This window comes from Prosopis cineraria, unplaced genomic scaffold (genome assembly GCF_029017545.1).
Source record: "Prosopis cineraria cultivar Desert tree isolate PC_DT_omini unplaced genomic scaffold, ASM2901754v1 PC6, whole genome shotgun sequence".
Taxonomy (NCBI): domain Eukaryota; kingdom Viridiplantae; phylum Streptophyta; class Magnoliopsida; order Fabales; family Fabaceae; genus Prosopis; species Prosopis cineraria.
In genome coordinates, this window is record NW_026555337.1 from 14,753,071 (window position 1) to 14,775,541 (window position 22,471).

General features: G+C 33.6%; 1 protein-coding gene and 1 pseudogene across 1 annotated transcript; one reads left to right on the forward strand and one right to left on the reverse strand.

The window, feature by feature from the left end:
* Positions 1-367: 367 nt before the first annotated feature.
* On the reverse strand, positions 368-4,242 carry LOC129314623 (chloroplast envelope quinone oxidoreductase homolog; annotated as a pseudogene).
* An 11,435-nt stretch (positions 4,243-15,677) lies between these two features.
* LOC129313926 (uncharacterized) lies at positions 15,678-22,471 on the forward strand. Its single transcript, XM_054957315.1, has 6 exons — positions 15,678-15,718; positions 17,211-17,274; positions 17,474-18,094; positions 19,276-19,329; positions 21,119-21,244; positions 21,974-22,471. Exons 1-6 carry the CDS (start codon positions 15,678-15,680, stop codon positions 22,148-22,150), a joined length of 1,083 nt encoding a protein of 360 aa, XP_054813290.1. The 3' UTR covers positions 22,151-22,471.

The following is a 22,471-nucleotide window of genomic DNA, read 5'->3' on the forward strand; positions in this document are numbered from 1 at the left end:
CTCTTCTCAATTCAAAATGGAAGGGGTTGCAGTTTTGTTACGTGTTTGTTAAATGTTGAAAGTCGAATTTTAATTCGATCTTTTCGAACAGTTTTGTAAGACCATATTCATCTGTAGATCTTACGTTGAGATTTGCATGCCTAAATCCAAACCATGATGTCTTCAGCAAGTCAAGGATAATTTTCTGCAAACAATATGTTCGACAGCAGTCTATCATTTCAGATTATTACGCCACAATTTAATTGACTAAAAGAATTCAGATGATCCGGTTGCTAAAAGTTTCAATCGCAATCCTTTACTAAGCATATGGTGATATCATTATCATACAACATATTCATAATTTACAGAAGTTCAAAAGCCACTAGTGTTTAAGACTTTAAACCATCACCCTCGCTAATATATCAAGCTCTTCATTTCAACACGACAATACACCCTATAACTATTTACAGTTCTTAATACATATATATATGTACATGTATGCACACAAAACCTTTTACATAAGCACAGGATCCGGCAGTTTCAAGCAACTCTGTCTATGGCTCCACAATGATTTTTCCAGTAGCATGGCCATCGATGATCTTAGCCCATGCATCTTCAGCTTTACTCAGAGGAAAACGAGAGTCAGTGACAGTTTTAAGTTTCCCATCTTTCAGCAATTGAACCAGATAACTCAGGTTCTCTTTCTTGGCTGATACAAAGAAAGGCACCAGCTGCTTCTTAGAGAATGTGAGCTTCTTCAGAGCAAAAGTCGCCATTGAACTCAAGCCTGGAGTTAAATTTATTACCTTCCCATGATCACTCAATTGAGACTCAAAAGTGGACCACGGTATTCCAGTCGAGCAATGTATCACTGCATCATATTTTCGACCAGACGGACTCTTTAGAGCAGCTCCTTCTGGAGTCTTATAGTCAAGAACCTCATCAGCACCTAAGCTCTTGACGAAGTCAATGTTGCGGGCCCACAGGTGGCAGTTACGTATGTGTTCCCTAGCTTTGCCAATTGAACTGCATAGTGACCCACGCCACCAGAGGCTGCAGTTACCAAGATGTTCTTTTGCTCGCCAGTTCCATCAAGCTTGACCCCAGCAACTTCAGTGAGGGACTGATAAGCCGTGAGTGCAGCCACTGGCAACGCTGCAGCTTCAGCAGCAGAGACTTCAGGTGGTCTCGAAGCTGTTAAGTTCTCAGCAGCCACAGCAAACTCAGCTAGCCCACCCCCACGCTGTCATTCAACATGGACAACTGTTGTAAAAATGTATTGTTATACATAATTACAATGCACTGACATAGATTGTAAACTCATGCAAATAAAATAAAGCACACAGTATACCTCCATTAAAGGGACTGAGATGAAAGGATCAGCACACAAGCATGGTGGATATAGAGCACAACTATTACATTTAGCTTTCTTGGTTTACACATATAAGTATAAGGATTTGAAAAACTAAACATTTGGTGCAATTCGCAATCAACTGATCTTTTCTTTTTTCCATATGCTATACATTCTCTGATAGGAGTCCGTTATTGATATATAAAAGACGAAAGAAGGGTTTAAGTCAGAATACAGCAATGGAATTAGTTGATATGGGAGTTATCCATGCTGAATGACTACTTCTTATGTGCTGTTAGTGTTTTAATATTGCAGTTAATGTTTCTTATCTTAAGAATGCTGAGTTGTCAAGTTGTTAGGATGTTAGTTTTGTGTGTGCTGTCAAGTTACTGCTGTAACTGTCACTTTATGGTCTTATTTAATTGTGATACAATTTAGAAATGGTTATGAATGATTTCTGACTCATTATTTGGAGATTCTCCCCTCTTGGCTTTATCTAGTTTGTACGAGATCCTTGTCCAGACTTAGATATAGATTAATTTTTCTGCTCTATTATTAAGACTTAACATTTTCCGTCCCTGTTACCAATCAAATTCGCTCAAGCTCACAATTATCCCATAACTATCAGAATATCAAAGAAGATAGAGATCTGGGGAAAAGAACAGAGCGAGAAAGAAGATTACATCACGAGAAAGTCCAGCAACAACTTTGTCCCCAACTTTGAAATCTTTGACTTGTGGTCCAACCTCTACTATCTCTCCAGCTATATCAGTACCTTTTTCCAACAAAAAATAATTCAAAAGTATAATGTATCCCATAATTTTAGAGGAACAGACCGAATAAAATGACAAACAGATAACCCATGATTAACAAACCAAATAAACATCCAAAGTAAGCATGATGCATGCAACAAAACCTATTTAGAATTGTATAGCATGCAGTTATCCTGAGTTGTTTTATTTAGTATTCCATGTTTTAGTCTTAAAGGTGTTAGTATATTAATGTTAGGGTCTTCAAAACAGTTTACTCAGGTTCTGCATGAGCAGTTCTGTCACAATAAAGCAAAATGACATGAACTTTTCAGGTGTGATGGCGGACTGGAAAAGTGAGACAGGACATTGAATTATTTTGCTCCACTACGACACTGCTAGGACACAACTTGGAGCAAAATGGCTCCCATTTCGATGAGCTCATAAAAATTCTTCCTTAATGCTTTTTTGCTGTAAATGATAATTAGAATAATATAATTTAATACCCTTATATTCATACAGTTTTTTGAGAATAAAAACAACAAGACATGTAGAATACAGGATGATGCTGGGCTTTTTAACAAAATTGATCACTAAATAAAAATTTCAAATAGGCACGCCATGTTTTATATTTTTTGAAACAGACAAGTGACATGTCAGTGTGTATAGGTCCATATATGTGCTTCATATGTTCTGTTGGATGATCTCTAGTTTGTTTCAGTTATCTAGGCTTTCATTAATTTACAGCAACTGTTTATATAATAGGGGCCTTCAGTAGCTGATTACTTGATTACAAAGCCCAATCAATTGTCATAAACAGCTAACAGAATCAGTGAATATGGAATTAATTTTAAGAAGAGCCCAAGCTACAAAACCATGTACTATTGCCCATGTTAATCTTAAATTGCTGCTCTCTTTTCCTGTGACTTTCAGATCATACCACATCTACTGTTTTAGCAAGACAGCCATAAAAACAAAAATTCTTTCAAAAAACATCCTAGCTGTTCTTGCTTCAACATTGCCAACCCCTACCCTTAATCCCCAACTCACAGGTTCGGTTCACAGCTCAGGAACAGCAAAGTAGTTGAATTATTAAATACTCAAGTGTGAAGTTCCTGCATCAAAACATGCTTGGTCGGTTAAACAGTAAAAACCAATTCAAATTTCTAGATTCAGTGACAGATGCAATTTTCTGGAGTTCATGCAGTGATTTTGACTCTAATAAAGTACCTGGCACCTAGATTTTCAGAAATTGGGAATTGACTGTTTGCATGTTGAATTCAAATAAGGGAAGCTAAATCTTCCTATGTTCAATAAATATGAGAATATAAATATTTATAAGGAATATATATATGAATATATATATATATATACGGAGAGATATAACAGAACCGGCCAAAAAAAAGCTGATGAAATCACAAATCCTAAAATCAGACTACATAACTCATCACAAATTCTGAGAGCTAAGCCAACTGCAAAATACATTTGTAATATTATGAAGAATAATCAAAACCTTCTCAAAATACACCCCAAAAAAAAAAATCCACTTACAAGGGATATAGGGAAATTTTCGAGGTAACAGAGGCCGAAACATCCCCTTCTGAATCTTCCAATCAACAGGGTTTAGACTAGCTGCTTCCACTTTCAGCAAAACTTTCCTTTTATTTGGAGTTGGAACTGGAATCTCAACATGCTGCTTACAAATATAAAGTAAGCATAGCAATCTTTTTCTATTTTTTTAATGAAGATAGATACTTAATCAAAAGCGATTACAAGCTAATCAAGTCTGTCAGACAATCTCTTTTCATCATCCGCCGCCTTAACAATACGCTAAAGTGGGGTTTGATCAAAGATAGTATAACATATAAAATTATTTTGAGCCTGGGTGGCCAAGAGATGAGCACAAGGATTGGCCTCCTCAAACCATACCTATCGTACTGAATCTCAACATGCTGCTTGCAAATATAAAGTAAGCATGTAGAAGAATTGCCAGTCACCGACAAAGAAGAAGAAGAAAATTCACCTTCAAACCGGCGGGGCCACCGCCATAGCTATCGTACTGAATCGCTTGCATAAGCTTCGTCGCCATTTCCACTGATGATGACGATTGTGTTGACAAGCACGAGAAACCTCACTCCCGGCCAGGTTAGGAGTCTCGCAAGGCTTGCGTCTCGGCTTATTAAAATTTTTTTGGGTATATATTAATATAAATATTCATAATTTTTTTTACCCGAAAATGACCCCTTTGTTTTTTTTGGGAAAGGAACCCGAAAATGACTTGTGAGTTGTGACGTTGAAGTTTGAACCAGAAGACGACTAATTCAAGGTTTTCTCTGATTAAAGGTTGAAAATAAAAACCAATTATTAATCATTACTGACACAGATAAGAATCGAACGGTTCGAAATGGGAAGAAAGATTGTGCTAATTAATTTAACTTAAATTTAAAGCATCAAATTTTAAAAATTACAAATTTTTTTTTAATTTTATAATATTATTGTGATAAATTTATAATTTATTTTTTAAAATATTATAATACTATTATAAAATTAAGAGTTAAAATTTATAAATTTTTGATGTTTTATATTTAAAATTTAAGTTCAATTAATTAATTCTTTTAGAATTTCTTCATCATTTTTTCTTCAAAATATAACTAATTCAAGGTCAACGCATTACATTATAGTTTTAAAATTTAAAATTTATACTTATAATTATAGGAAATATAGTAGTATATACTTTGATTATATTTTATTTTTAATTCTAATAATTTTATTTTGTTGTTCTTGATCTCTTTATTTTTATTCGTCTACAATGTTTCTTTCTACCATTTTAAAAATGTGTAAGGACCATGACCTCACGAGCTTGCTTTCTGTTGCAGAAGAATCATTGAATCTTGTTGATAAGTAAGTATCACTAAAATAATAAATTTATTTAGTTTTTCTTTTAACACATACTCCCTTCAATTCATAATATAAGTGATGATAATTACTTCATGCTAGAGCTATGCATGGATAGGGTTCGGAAGGGCAAGATAGCTACTTATTGCCTAACCCAAAACCCAATTTGGGCGTGAAATCCAGCCTAATTTGGATAAGTCAAGGCTAGTAAGGTTATGTGTAATGTAACATTCTCAATTTTAAGTTAGATTAAATAAGCCCAATTAAATTAATTAAGTGTGTTAGTGAGGTGTGTGGCCAGAGAGATAACGAGCATATGTGGTTTCAATTTTAGCCCTAAACACGAGTCTGAAGGAGACTCGAATTATCTGAGAATGAAAGAGGAAGAAATTTTGAGAAGGAAAATTTTGTGCCATGCGCCGTGGCTTGTGGATGAGCTACCACGATGCATGTGTGGCAACATGCCTAGGAGAGGCTCTCTGTGCCATGCGCCACGGCGCATGGTCACATTTCTGCTGTAATAAGTCGTGAAATGATGTATCATAGGAGAGAAAAACAGAGTATGTGAGGGAGAGGCAAAAGAGCAGAGCTAGGGCTCGAGAAATTTGAGTACTTGGAGTAGTTTGGAGCTCCTAAACATCAAGGGTAAGCTTTCTATACTTAAATCTTCTCTCTTTTTCCATTTTCTTAACGGTAGAAATTAGGGTTTGATTAATAAAGGTGATTTTTGATCCATAAAGACTATGAGTCCAAACCCATTAACTTCAATAGAGTTAATCGGAGTAAACTGAGTTAAATAAACTTTGTATTTATGATTATATGATGATTGGTGGTTTAAGGACATTAAATGTCTAAAATTCTCATAAATATGGTGGTTGGGAATAATATGGTCCTATTTATGACCATTAAAAAGCTCAATAATATTAATGAGGGTTAAAAAAGATAAAAAACTTTATGGATATTCTTATATGAGTCAAGAATAAATCTTGAGTATTAAGAAGTGTGGAGTTATTAGTAAAATTTAGCTTAAAAGTAGATATTGATGATTTGTATTGTAATTGCTTGTAGATAACTTTGTTGGCACCATTCAAGCTTCTTAGAAGCTTTGGGAGTGAGCAATTGAGGGGTGAAACCTTTAACCTCTTAAAAGTTTGAGGTAATCGGGGAAATTTAACTTAAATTTTTGTGTGTTTATTAGTTAGTGATTGATAATGATGATTGAATTATGTGAAATAAATTGAAACACAAATGTCACTTGTTTTGTTTAAAAAAGTCCACTATGAAGTGGTGATTTAATAAAGTTCAATGATTTTAAAATTGTGAAGTCCAATGATTTTCAGAGTATGTGGTACCATGATTATAAAAATAGGAGTTCAATTATTTGTGTTGATAGAAGTTCAATGATTTTAAAACACATGAAGTTAATGATTGTGAATGTGTAAGGTATAATGATTTTTAAATTTAGAGTTTAATGATTTTTTTGGATTGGAGTTCGATAATTTTGAAGTTCAATGATTATGATTATGTGAGGAGAGTTCGATGACATTGTGAATGAGAAGTTCAAAGAAATAGATAAGTGGAGTTCAATGAAATTTTATGATTGCTTTAATTGTGATTGAGTATAATGATAAGTATATTCTTGCTCATAATAGTGTATATCTATGCATTGTATGATCTTAAGAGGCTGTAGTTCGCCTAAGAAGAGGAGTAGAGAGTTAAATTCGCGTGGTAGGGCTCCCATTCGAGTGATGGCTTGCCCTAATTGGTTACATCCATGTTGTCCTACTTGTTCATGAGGAACTATCCTACCAATTCAATGAGGGACTCGAACCTAACTAGTTACCTACTGGTTCAACAAGGAAGCTCATTAGGATATATGACACCCCATAGTGTGAGAAATGGGGAAAACCGTGTTCTATAAGTGAGTTGGGTATGCCTTGGCTGAGTAATCCTCTCACAAGTGTTTAGGTTAGGAAAGTCATGGATTATAAACTATCCCATTGTGTTATAGCCTATGGTTTTATGTCAGAGGAATACGAGGGATATAAGGGAGGTGTAATCATGCATACAGTGAATAAGGGCATATGGTTGTTTGTATTGTGATGCTAAAGAGAATATTCATGAATTGAGTCATAATTACTCTCAAGTATTTGTGATTGTATTATGTGATAAATTTTTTGGGATATGAAAATTGTTAAAAAGCTTTATTTCTCAAGCATGTGTTGTTATGCTTGGAAGTGTGAATTTATAGTCTCATATGTTTTACATGATTTTGGAAAATTGATATTATTTGTCACTTACATTTAAACTAATGGACATGCATTAATATGTGTTAGTTGGATCTTGGTTACTAAATAATTGTACTTATCCCATTATCTTCAATATTATAGGGAATAGCTCCAGAAGATTGGAAAGAAAAAAGCTCACAGAGGCTTAGGACTGCGTTCTTAATTTGTATGCCTCTTTATTTTTGAAGTTATTATGTGTATTTGACAATTTAAATTGCCAACTAGATTTTATTCATTTTTGGTCCTTACTTGCATTATAAATTTGTGAGTTGCAAGTGTATTTTAGGCTCTAGGGAGTAAGTTGATGTCTTGTGAAAAATGTGATAGGGCTAAAATACTAATGCAAGTAAGAGTAAAGCACATTATGTGTTAATTATGAATTATTTGATGAGAATGTGCTTAAACTCCCCTTTACATGTTTTTGAGATTAAGGGATTGAGTAGTGAAAATGTGATTCTTAAGTGTTTAATGTGATATAGTACATTACATTAGTTAGTCTTGACAAATTGCATGTGGTCAAATTGGTCTCAGTGGCTATTGGCTTGTGGTAAATGGATTGGACACTTGGTTTTGTAAAAATTATTGAAAAATTATAATTTTTGAAAAGAGCATCTAAATTTTTATTGAGTAATCATTTATTTACGAAACCAATACCATTAGTTAGAGCTCGAACAGAGCTTTTCCATAGACACCTAGTTCGCATCAATCAAATGTCGGGCAGAGAATTAGGGCACATCAGAAGTTGCCCCAAATGCTATCAAATTGATAGTAAAATTTATTGTCAAAGTTTATGCAATTGCACCGTGGCATATGTCACAGAAGTGAACACGCTCAAAATTTTTCAAAATTTTCTTATTTTCATATTTTTAAGCAAATGCACCCATATGTGTAATGATTCCATGCTTCTACATATTTATAAACTCCAATTTGTCAATTGAAAGAATTTTGAAAATAGTTTTAATTTTGTAAACTTAGGATCCTAATTTGTCTAACTATTTGAAACTTGGTATTATATTAATTACCTTAATCTAATTTCACTAGTACTTGAGATTTGGAGTTAATCATGAATTAGAAGGAGAAGGATATTACATGTATATTCTAAATTTTAATTTAAAAGTTAAATTAAGTATTTAAGAGATTTAATTAGTTAATTGGGATGATTAGGAGTTAATTATAGATTTAGGATTGTTATTTTGGCCTATTAGATCACATAGGAGGCTTGGAAAGGGGTTAGACAGGCTAATAAGTTGTTTTAAGGCCTAAATTTTTAAGATAAAATGATACTACCTGTTTTGGACCATACGTTGTGGTGAACATTGTGAAATTTTTAAATCCTAATTATGTAGCTTAGGTTAGCAAAAGGGAGAAATCTCTGAGTGAGAATCTGAGAGTTTGAGTAGTGCTCTCCTAGGGTTGCACATAGAAGGCATTTTAAAGTGGTTTGAAGCTTTGAAATCATTGCATAAGCCTTATTTCTTCTTATTCTACCTCTTTAAGCATCTCTTTTCTGGTTTTAAGTGATGGAGGAGGTACTGTATGAAGTTATGCTTAAGTTATAGCCAATTTAATGACTTCAATAAATTTCATGAGAGTTGTTTAATGATTTTATACCTGGGTTTTGGTTGTTGGCAGCATTAAATGCCATTAAAGAAGAGTTTAAAGTTAACCATAATGTTAAATAATCAAGTTTAAATTAATGGGAGTAGCTAACAATGATTTAGCCTTAATGGAAGTTAAATAAACTAATGAAAATGAGTTTTAAGACTAGTTATAGTTAATCACGCTTAAAGAAGGTATTAGGCCCTAGTCGTAATTAAGAGTTAATTAATGATAATTAGTTATTAATGCTATTTTTGTATTATTGTTGTAGACTAATTGTGCTTGGAACTTATGTTTGAAAAAGCTCTCTCGAGAAATCCAAAATTGACTCTTAAAGTAGTAGCCCAAGAGTAAACGTAATCGAGAATTTATTTATAATATATCATTATGTCTACAATTGTACTTTATGTATTATTATGCATGGTTTGAAATAAGCAAAATAAGTTTATAGATAAATTTGTTGATTTTGAATTATTACCTAAATATGAAGCATGCCTCATTGTGATAAAGTGCTTGGTGATTATATTTATATAAATGCTATGTGATATTGAAATATGAATGGTTGAGCCTAGATTGGCTTTATAATGATTATGTGAACATGATAGGAGTTGTTGCAAATGATGTTGTAGTATGAATTGTGATAAGCATGCAAGTTCTTGAAGTTATGAAAATGTTGAGTTATTAAGTTATGCATGCATGAATTGTTTTCCATTTATTGAATGAACTTACATGATTATAATGGGTGGAAGTTCTTCCTAATTAGTAGAAGACTATGTTAGTAAAAATCCATGTGGTATGGCCTTTACTGTATTTGTGCACATTGATTGGCAAATCATATTACATAAGTGCTTAGTATTGCCAGTAGTCATTTGATTATGACATGGATTGGGCATGATGCTTAGCATCATCGATTCCTAAAGGGGATGGTGTGGGTTGAGCACTTATGACACCATGAAATTTGAGTTAAGGAAATCTATGGTTTGAGAGTATGGGAGCATTTGGTTAGTTGACCCCTCACAATTGGAGAGCGGGCTTAATCCAATCATTTAGGATGACCTATATGATATATTAGCCTATGGATTAAGTTAGATGATATAAGGAGCAGAATAAAAAGGTTGTATTGATCATACTTAATAAAGTTATATGTGTAATGATGATTCGTGCATGATCTGCCTATGTGATATTATTTGCAAACTTATATTGTCTACCACACTTTAATATGTTTTAATTAAATTACTTAGTTGCTAAAATTGTTTACTCTCACCCCCGTTACTTATATCTTTATAGGAGATGCTAAAGAGAAGGATAAAGGGGAAGCCTCCAGGGCATAGCACTAGAGTCTGCAGTTGTAAATTTTGTAGTACTTGATTGTGTAATTGAATTTATATTTTGTCAACATAGGATGCTTGTAACTTGTTAACCATATGACTTAGGCATTTTTAGGCAATAACCTTATGTTTTTGGGAAAGGGCCTAATATGCAAATGTGTGCTGTTGATAGATGTTTTTAGTTACTTTTGTAAATTAATAATATGCGACATTTATGCATGAATGTGTTATGCATACGGATGAGTATTTGATAAATGGCATTATGAAGGGAGACACTTACTTGAGGTGTATTTGGGAAGTAAAGGCTTATTTGGCCTTAAGGGTTCTGGGATCCTCATTTAGTACTGGATTAAATAGTAACTAAAGCTATAAGTTAGATTTCTTATTTAGCTACATGAGGGTACTTTGATTACCTTAATTGGAGGTTCAAGTAGTTAATTAGGTGTATCAGAAGTTAGGAAAATTAATGTTGCATAAATCTATTTTGATATAAGGCTTTTGCTGCAGTAAAAGTGTGTTTAACGGTGACGGATGTAGTGTTTTTAGGTTAGTCACGACGAAAAGGGTTGTTAGTCATAACGAAGTAGTCTTTGTACCACATGGCGCAATGGACATATACTGAGCTATGATAGATGTTGGAATTCAAGTTTAGCCATAATGGATGTAAAGTTGGCTGCAGTGAACATGCTATGCAAGGTTAGCCATGGCGGATGAGCACATTTTCACATTAATGTATGTTTAGCCTTGTTAACCTATTCTTAATGCTAAAACTATTCTCCATGTTTCCACAAATTTTTGTGCTCCAATTTTAAGTGTTTTTAAAGGTGATTGTTTTAAATACTTATTTTCAAATGCTTTAGGATCTTGTTATTATTTTCAAATCTTTTCAAGGGCTTGTTTAATTATTTGTAGTTGCGGTTGATTCCTAATTTAAGCGTGGTTTAGTGGTGAGTTAAATTAGGTTAATGATAGGAGTCATTACATCTTGCATGTTTAGATTGAGATGCCTAATTCACTCTTGAAATGATTTTACCTAAAATTTTCAACAACAATGAAACTAAGAAAAAGTAACAAAAAAACTTAGAAATATGAAATTATTAAATCAAGGGTAAATGTGCATTTTTGCACCTGAATTATTTTTCGAGGAGCACTCAATACCTTAAACTATTGGTCAAAGCAATTTTTCTCTTAATATAATTAAAATAGAGCATTTTTACCCTTACAATTAAATTCCTTAATAGTCAATGTTAGAGTCCTAGTTAGCTTATTCTAATGTCAATGTCAGAAATTTGATGATAAGGGAAAAAATGCTTTGGTTTAATTACTTTAAAGGCAAAATTGCTCTAATTAATAGTTTAAGGTACTAGATGCTCCTTATAGAATACTTCAAGGGCAAAATGCACATTTACCCTTGAATCAATTACAATAAAAAAACCCTTTAAGATAAGCATTTGACACAAATAAATAATAATACAAACCAATTTACCAACATTAATTATACAATATAAATAATACAAATATTAGAATACGAGCATAATGTTCACGCATCCATCAAAAGTAGGGTTAAGGTACATTTTTGTCCTTAAAGTATTCACAGAGGAGTATGCAGTATTTTAAACCATTAAGTGAAGTAATGTTACCCTTAAATTTTCAATAATGGAGCAAAATAGCCTTAACCATTTAAAGCCTCTAATGTCTATTAAATTATAATATAGTGGGCTCTATAAGCTTTCATACATGTCTTTTTAAGCTATTTTGAAACTAGCATATGGCTCTAAGCCTCCAGCACACCTATCAATTGTAATATCTAGAGAATTTAACCCATAATTAATATAATAAATGATAATTAATTAAGTAAATTAATGTGGTGTGTGATTATAGAGAGCTAACGGGTGTTTTAGATTGTCATTTAAGCCTTAGGATTGAGTCCAAAATGAAATTGGGCCACCCAAGATTTAAAAAGTGAGAAAAACAAAGAGAGAAGACTCTGTATCACATGCCGTGGCGCATGCATAAGAAGACAAGGTGTATGGGCCAGTTAAAGCACAGAGATCCCTCTCTGTACCACATGCCGATGTGCATGGGGACAAGCGTTGCGATGCACAGTATAAATTTTATAGAATCAGATCACAAAAATAGACAAAAAACAAACATGCACGAAGGAGACGTGAGGAGCCCTGCTAAGGCTTGAAATATTGAAGTATTAAAAGTTTTTGAAGCTTCTAAACACTGAGGTAAGTTTTCTATACTTGAATATCTCTTTCTCTTCTATTTTTCTTGATGATAGGAGTTAGGGTTAGGATGAGAGAGATGATTTTCAATCCATAGATGCTATGAGTCTAAAACTATTGACTTAAATAGAGTTAATGGGAGTTGATTAAGCTATCTAAACCTAACATTTATGGCTATATGTGTTTTTTGGTTGGTTGGGGCCATAAATAGACAAAAATCCATTATGAATGAGGTAGTTAGAGTAATGTGGCTCCATTAATAGTTATTTAGGAGATTAATGAAGTTAACGGAAGTTAGATAAAGCTAAGAAACCCTATCGGTGCCTTGATATGTGAAGGGTATGAATCTTAAGGGAGACGAAGTGTTGAATTAGATAATAGAAATTAGGCAAAAAAAAAAAGGATAGTGATGAATTATATTGTGACTAATTGTAGAATAATCACATTTGGCACCATTCAAGCTTCATGGAAGTTTGGGGTGTGAAATTGAGGGGTACACCTTTGATCTCTTAAAGGTTTGAGGTAATTAAAAAAATTATTTCTTGTGCTTTTTTGTGTTAATTTGTTTATTGAGTCATATTCAATAATTTAAATGTGTGAAATTGAATGAAATGCAAGTATGACATGACTTATTTGAAAATTCACTATAATAATCTTGTAAAGTTCAATGATATATTTTTTCATTTGAAGTTCAATGATATGATTTGCAAATGAAATTCAATGATTGTTGTTATCATGAGGGGTTCAATGACTTGATGTGTGAAAAGTGCAATGAAATAATGCTATGATGTCCTATGATGTGTTCCTTGTGGAGTTCAATGAATGTGTGTGTTATGAGGGGTTTAATAATTATGTGAGATGTGGAGTTCAATGACTATGTGTCAATGGAGTTTATGATCGTATGTTTTGGGAAGTTCAATAATTATGTGTGATGTGGAGTTCTATGATTAATTATGAATTGAGAAAGTGTAGAGTATAATGAAGTGAATTGACATGTTAATGTATGGAATAATTGCATTTTTGATGCATTGCATGATCTTGAGAGGCAAGAGTTCACCTAGGGAGGGGGTAGGAACTAAATTGACATGTTAAGACTTTCATCAAAGCTCGATGGTTACTCTAAATTTATTATTTATATTGTCCTCTTTGTTCAACGAGAGACTGTCTTACTAGTTCAATGAAAGACTTAAACCTAACTAATTTCCACCTGTTCAACGAGGAAGCTAGCCTAGGAAGAATGACATCCTATAGTGTGAGAAATGGGAAAACTATGACCCACTAGTGAGTTAAGCAACCTTGGCCGAGTAACCTCTCACACGTGTTTTGGCTAAGATAGTCTTAATTCATAGATGAGTCCAATATGTTTTAGCCCACAGTTTCATGTCAGAGACATAAGAAAGATATAAGAAAGGTGTGATCATGTATATAATGATAAAAAGACACATGATTGTCAATATTGTGACCTTAGTGAAACAAATCATGTGATTATTTCTATTTTTATATGAAATTGTATTATTAAATCATTATCTTATGAGCACGTGTTATTATGAATGAGAATATTGAATTATGCTCTTGAACATGTTAAATAATTTGAAACTGAATATCCTTGCCAATTGTATTTAAATTGATTAACATGTATTAGTATAAGTTAGATGAACCTTGGTTATTAAATGGTTGTACTCACCCCATTATCTTCAATATTACATGAATTAGCTAAAGGGACAGGACAGAGGAAAATAGTTTAAGGCATAGGATTAATATTCTATTGGTAAGCCTCCTTTTCTTTTTGAGTATTAATGTGTATATTCTTGCATGATATTGTCAACTAGGGATAATTCATATTGTGACTTACTTGTAATATGTGTTTTATTAAACTATATAGTGTATTTTAGGCCATAAGGTGGATATGTATCAATTATGAAACCTATAACAGGGTCAAAATACTAGTGCAAATATGATTTATGTATGACACTTGAATTATGATGACTAATTGATGAAATGTGTGATTGGAGCTCCCTCTATTATTTTTTAGGTTAAGGGATTGAGTAATGAAAAATGTGTTTCATGTGTATCGATAGTGATGTACACCTTGTACAGGTCCATTTTAGTCTATTAAGTATGATTTGAGTGGTGTTTGTGGCATTTGGCTTTTAGTATGAATTTTAGACATTCAAGTAAAGCGTAAATGGTAAAAAGGAGTGAGTTTTGAAAAGAATGTCTAACTTTTGACTAAGAGATAATTTGATTGTGAAACTAAAGCCATTTGTTAAAGTTAGGAGAAAGATTTCTATAAACACCTAAATCACCTCAATCGGATGTTGGACGAAGAAATGGGATGTGTCAAAAATTCACCTCGGTTGTTGTCAAATGATAGCAAAATTTGTTATCAAAATTGCCGAGCTGCGGCATAAAGTATAGAGGCTCACAAGTTGTAGCACATGCCTCTTTTTCTACATTGATTCATTCGTTTCAATTTTTAAGCAAATGCATTAATTCTTTTCAAGATCCTATGTTTTCGCATATTGATTTAACTTTGATTTGCAATTGTAAGTATCTTTTGAGATATTTTTAATATTGAAAATTTCGGATCCCATTGGTATAATTTGACAAGTTTGATAATTACATTGATGTTTCGAGATTAGGAAGGATTAATAAGGATAACCTTACTTGTCTAACCTAGGGATTTTACATTAATGGGGTCTTTTCTTCGTGCAATACAAGCTTATGAAATAAGAGCTATTGGAAACAACTTTCAAACCCATTAAGCAAGCCTAGACTTCTTTAGTAAAAGAACCACTTGCATCAAGTTGTAGTATAAACCCTCTCAGAGTAGAGCCATTTTAGAATTTGAACAAGCCACCTCACCCAGTAGAACCTGAAACTTGAGAGTAAGTTATATCCATGTATATTTAGGTACCATTCTCTTGTATACTTGATGTGGTGCAAAGGTAGAGTGACACTCCTCATATGAGAAGAACCTAAATAATTATGTGCCTTATGGAGGTATCTAGTGATAGTAGTAGCTTGGGTAGCATAGGTTAAGATGGTATTTTAGAAGATTTACTCTTTTCAATGTTTCTAAAAGAGCCAGCACAAGACAACAAACCTACCACCCTAGTGACCCCTTAATCCAGGATCTCTCATGGGCACATCTAGCTCTAAAAACGTAGAAAGAGAGAGAGAGGGGGGGAGAACTTCTTCATATGATCTGTCTATCAAGGTGTTATGCCATTAGTGTTATTGACGACAGCAGTGCAATGGGGCTTGGGGTTCGAACGTTGGGGAAGAAGGAAGAAGGGTATGGATGTGGGAGTGAATAAAAAAAGGAAATTATCATTTCACCCTTGTATTTCCTCTCAACTCTTCCACTTAGATACACTTGTCATGCCATGTAGGAAATTTAAGTCAATTTAATAGTTAATGTTCACGCATTTAACATTAGGGAAAAAATTGCTTTGTTTTTAAAACTTTAAGGGTGACATTACTCTACTTAATAATTTAGGGTACTGGGTGCTCCTCCGCGAATACTTTAAAGGAAAAAAAATACATTTTACCCTATAAAATATAAACTGACATTGTTCATTATTTAGCATTCCTCATTCAAGACAATAAACCTAGTAGCACAAACATTTTATCCAAAATCAAACATAAAAATAAAATAAATAAATATCTTAGGCTAGATAGGGGCAACATGGTAAGGAATTTTAGCCTTAAACTTTTTCCAACCCGAGCTTCAGGCTGGCTTGACCATGCCTAAAATATTTTCAACAATTTTTTCCTATCTTTGAGGCTAGGCCAAGCTTGTCAAGTATTCGAGCCATGTCGCCTCCACAAATATAAAAAAGTCAGTTCAACTTGAATCTTTTAAAAAAAGTATACATCTTTTTAACTACACCTTTATTAAATGCTTTATATAAGTGCCTTAATAATAACAATTGAAATTTTAATAGACTTTTTTTTTCCAATAGGAATAATAAATAAAGGAAGATTATAGTTAGAAAAAAATTTAAAAAGACTACCTAATAACTTGTATTTTGAACTAAGCATAATTTCTAGAAAATGTCATGCCTTTTGATTTGGAAGGAGTATATTTTAGATTATAAAGACAAATTATACATGTTAAATTTCTAGAACCAATTCCCATTTTAACAAATTAAGTAGAGCCAATAAGTCAAGTGAGTTGAGATTATTCAGATTGGCCCAAAGAAGCTTGAATTTATAAAAAAATTATATGACCAATTCCGACCATAATATATATTCTTGAGTTTCAAACTTATTTGGATTGGGCAGAATACATGAATTGCCAACTTTTTTCTTAAAAAAATAAAATATCTAGTTTTACTTTAAAATTAATTATTTATGTTCTTATAAAAATATAAAATATCCTTTTTAGAATACTTAAAAAAAGGTTAATTAATTTAAAAAAACTGGGGAATTTAAAGTTTAAAGTCAACATTAAAATATATTTTCAATATTATTGTAAGATATTTTATATATTAAAAATAATAAAAATGTGAAAATATTAATATTTTTTATTTTTTAAACAAAATATCTATAATAATATCCTAAAATATATGGTTTCTTATTGAAACCAAAAAAATGTATGGTTTAAAATAACCCAACACTTAAAGGATTAATAAACATTTAATACACTTTTTAAAAAAAAATTAAAACTGTTATTCGGTATTCAGGCAAGGCATAAAAAAACGTGCAATTCTGCTAAGCCTAATCCTAATGTTTTTTGAATTTATTCGGGTTGATATGAATTGCTAGCCCTACAATTATACCAGTCAGCCAGATTTTCAGGACAGTGTATTTTACTGCTTGAGCTACCGCCCACCAATGTCTGCCACTGTTTGCCATTGTCTAGTTGCTCCGTAAAAAATGATTTTTTTATTACAAAATAATCATCACTTAAATGGACTTGCCTCCATTTTCTCATTGGAAAGCCCGGATAGCTGTGAAATGAAAACCGGGATCAAGATTCCTGATTCATTCATCTCTAACTACGTGTCGTTTGTTTAACACTCCTATTCTCAATCACGTAAATCAGCCGTATGTCGTTTTAAAGCAAAACGCGCCACCGTTTGCTCGTCCTGCAAAGTCAAACGACGTGGCACTTTCTGTGCCATGGATTTATATCTTCATTTCTAAGCAAAGCCTCAGTTATCTGCGCCAAGCCCCATTACTTACCTTCCAGGACTTCACCTCTCGGCGTCCTGGTTGCTACTTGCTTCTTTTCCTCGCGACCCTTTTCAGGGCTTCGCCTCACTCTTCCACCACTACCAAGCTTGCTGAAGGTGCTGCCATGGCCACTACGACTCTTCCATGGCAGCCTATTCGCCCAGTAAAGCTTCATCGGTGCTCGGTATCGGTTCGTCCCACGGTTTCTGTCCAAGCCTTCCGACGGAGCGACTTTGATAACTTTGCTCAGCGCATGTCTTCGGGTGAGGCATGGAAGGATGCTTGGCGCAGTGCCAATAATGGCTTCGAGCAGCTACTTTTTGAAGCAAAGAAGACTGCTGAGCGGTTAGACCGCCGTTACGAGGTATCGCGGCGGTTAAGTGCGGTAACGAGGTCTGCCGTTGATAGGGCGCGTGAGATTGATCGTGAATTAGAGATTGGAATGCGATGGCGTACTTTCACTATGGATTTCAGTAGAAACTGGCCGAGAGTGGGTTCCCTCATTTGTTCTTAAACAGTTCAATGACATGATTCTTGTTTTAAGTTGACCGGATCTGGGTCTTTATTGCTCTTCTAGCTGTTGGGCATCTATGTCCTTTAACGGCCCTTTACATGTTATTTAAGTTCATTGCTTTTTTGTTTTTTGGGAGCAATGATTCGTGTCTCATTTATAAATATATTAAGTGGAAGTTAATTGGGTAGTTAGTTAAGTCTAATTTAGACAGTCAGAAATGTTAGTGAGCCATGCCAACTATTAAGAGCTCATTCTCACTTGTCAGGTTATGGTGTCGATTCATACTTCATTTGTGATGTATTGGATTTAACTTCAAGTTGGTTAATCTTCACCCGTTCTTCGGCGTTTACTCTCACTCTCTCCTCGCATTAATGCTTTCTAGAGTATGTGGTAATTGGAATTCTACCATACAAAAAGATAAAACATAATCAATGGTGTCAATTTAATTTCATTTTGAGGACATATAACATATGTCACTTGATTTTGGATTCTGAAAGCAAGATTAGATGACTTACCCTAAGTCTAGCACAAGTCATAAATAATCTCTCAATTAGAATATTTACTGGCGATTATGTCAATATGTCATAAAAGGATGCTGATGTGTAGATAGAAAGAGAGAGAGAGAGAGAGAGAGAGAGATAGGAGTTGATAGAGATAAACAGAGGAGAGTAGAGACTGAATAACACTCTTCAACTATGAATTAGCAGTAACATAACACCCATAAATCTTAAGCCCCCTTATTTATGCACTAATCTAGTAGGCTTTAACACTAATGGTCATAAATCTCTACTTGTAACTACATTTTTATTATATTATGTGCATAGAAGATGCTAAAGAAAATACTTTTATATTGAATTATTGTCCTCTTGTAGGATAAATTGTTACTATGACGGCCAAAAACATGGTTATCATCCATCACTTCCATCTTTATAATTCATTGTCGTCCTACACATTATCATTTCTGCCATTGCCCATAGCTTAACGATAGTACTAGAGAAATTATAATTGGGTTGATCTAGCTGTGTTCTTTGTTTCTTTTTTGAGTTATGGAATGTTGAGGTTAATGGATTTCTGGCCTCGTAAGATTTTTATTTTCTCTGTATTTCAATGTTTTTTACAGTCTGAACAATTATGGTTTTGTTTGGTTATATTTGCAGTACAGGATGCAGCTCAACAGCTTTCTGGATAGTCCAATTGGAAGGAGCTCTGCAGTAAGTATTCTTTATATAATTATTCAATCATTTTTTATGACTCTTGTCATATTAACGGTGCTTTTCTGTCTGGACTCCAACATTGCTTGTTATAAAGTGTAGTCTTGTGTTTGTTGGTTTTCAAAGTGTGCTCTTTTATGGTAGTAGCTCTTAATCATTTGAAAATATTCCATCTTTATCTCCTAGTTACATGCTTTGTTATTATGGTTGTTAGGTAGGTTCAACCATAAAGTGCTTCTGCTGTCAGAACTGCAAAGGACTGATCTTATTATGATGCTAGCAGTTTATTATGTGATAGTAAGTGAAAAATACGCATGACATACCTTCCTATGTTATATTTTGTGCTGTAGGTTCCTTTTTTCAGAAGCTTAAAGAACAGCGAAGGTTATATAATATTTCATTCTGTTTAGGGATTTTAATCTTTTGTTGGTTGGGATGTTTCTTGTAGGTAGAAGAATGAGATTTGTTTTGGCATCAAAAAGTGTGTTTCTTTAAGAAATATGGTTATTGTGTTTGCCATTTGTTAGTACCAGAAGACAAATTTTAGCTTTCTCTTATGATCTGGTGCAATCAGATCTATAGATTTCCTTTTTAAATCCAGTATCCTTTTTCTCTCCAGATGTGTCACCATCCTGTGTTCACGTTCCCTCATTTGTTCTTCCTTGATTTGGTGCAATTATAATGGCTATTTGACTTAAATAGTTCAATGGAAAGTTCTTGATTTAAGTTCCCCAGATCTGGGTCTTTATTGCTCTTCTAGCTGTTGGTTATCAATGTCCTTTATCTGTCACATGTTATTTTTGTTCTTTTTCTGCTGTCTTCATTGTTTTTGTGGGAGAAATGATTTTGGTGTAATTTATTCATTGTTTCCCTCACTCTTCCTGTATGTATATTCAGTCCTCTTCTTCATGTAAAGGCAATATTCTGATCAACGAAATACTTGGATAGGTTATGTATACAATCTCACACAAGAAAATGGTAGGTTACGTGCAAGATGTTTCACATAGTTAGTATCATACAACACAATCAGAGTTAGGATAAATCATGCAGACACGATGGCTTGCCCTATTAGTCAATTCTTTTGGAACCTTTCATTTCATATTGTCTTTTCTATCTTGGATCATTTGATGTCTTTGTTCACATGCCCTAGTCAAGGTTCAGTCCATAGTCCTTGTATCACCATGAGCATACTGTCATTATTCACATTCTGGGTTATCCAGGTCAAGTGTAAATAATTTATACACCTTATGCCTTGGTACTCCTCAAGCAAACAAAAACCGCTGGCTCAAAAGATTATACAATGGGTACTGGCTATGGGAAAAGAAGTGACATAGGAGTAGGGAATAGGTGCAGCTAAGGGTAGGGGCAGTGATTCTGCAACTTTTTTGGGTTTTAAATCCTCAAATTCAGCAGATAAGGAAGTTCAATCTTTTGGTGAGTGATGCGTGTTTGAAGAGTACTGGTCTCTTGAAAGTTGTGTGTTGGGGTGGAGGAAGATCATCTTCTCCATCGTTTTCTCTGTTTTAGTGTGTTAGTGGCTTATGTTTGAGGTTGATGTTTTGTGGTGTGTATTTTGTATTGGTCCTTGTTCCTGTAACTGTATTCAGTTTAGTGTATGAGGAGGAAGATTGTGTTAGCTGGAATCATTATTTCCCTTGTAATCCAACTTTATTACTCAGCAATAGTATTTTCAGTCCCATTTGAAGTGTATTTTCTGGTTCTTGCTTGTTTTAAGCTTATAAGAATAGAGGGTTCTATCGTATTGTTTATGTGCAAATTGTTTTTTCAGACAATTTTCTTCATCTGGTTTGCATTATCTGGCTGGCTTTTTCGGATCTTGGTGATTGCAACTTGGGTTCTTCCGATTGCTGGACCTCTCCTCATTGGCACACTGGCTAACAACCTAGTTATCAAGGTATTTGAGAAAGTTGATTGGGTCTGCAATGTGCCTTGCACTTGAAAGCATTCTGAATGTTTTTGTTTGGCCATTAGTCATTGACAAAAATTTATCTTAATGTTGTTTTTCTTTCCCTCCTTTAGGCCTATTTTTCTCTTCTGATGTATGGAAATTTGCTTATGAGAGATGAAAGGGTCAAAGAAAGGAGGATGATATTAAATTTTTAAAACAAGCACGAAATTTAAGAGCACAGCAGTAACAAACTAGCTCATGTGACTCAATAAAGTTCTTGATCCCTTCTGCTTATGTAACGAGGAAAAGGGGATGACAATTAAGTCCCAAAAATCAGAATTTATGTCACTTGAGTTCCTGGCAATTTTTTTTTAAATAAATTACAAATATTGATTCAAACAGTTGCAAACAAGAATATCATTTGAAAGTTAAGAATTATATTTAAAATTTAAATGTTTTATTTACAGTTAGAACTTCTGAATTAATATTTGCAACTAATTTTTCAGAAAATTTTGTTGGGGATTTAACTGTCATAAATTCTTATTTTTTGGATTTTATGTCATTCTCCCACAAGGAAAAGCCTAAGCAGTTATGCACTTCCAAGTTATATCTACTGAAGTAGAAGCATTTTGCTCCTGACAAATACTGCTAATGATTATTTGTTTTATTCTTTAATCCACTCAATGTCTTTTGAAAAGTCGCCTCAAGCGTTTGCTACATCGCCAATTGTTGCAGGGCACATGTCCGGCTTGCAGGATGCAATTTGCTGGCTACAAGAACCAAATAATTCGATGTACAAGCTGTGGCAACATTGTGTGGCAACCCAAAGGAGATTTCTTCTCAAAGGACGGAAGAACATCTTCTTCTAAATCAGATCCTGATATCATTGATGTTGACTTTGAGGAGAAATGAAGAGATGCATAGTCAGCATTTATAATGATTCTGGACTTCACAGTGGAAAGATACAGCAAATAGAATACTCAGTGCTCCCGTTTGTTTATTTGTAGTGTACTTGATTTTGTTAGATTGAGTTTTGTTCTTTACACAGTGCCTCGAGTGCTTAGTGGATTTGTTCAGCTGCATGGACTCGAAAATCTTTCTTGATACTGAGTCTATTGATTAGATGAGAGAGGAAGAGGGAGAATAAAAGAAGAACATACAAATTGATGTGAAAAATATTTTATATGCCCTGCTGCAATCTTGAATGTACAGAAATAATATATTGCCCTCAAA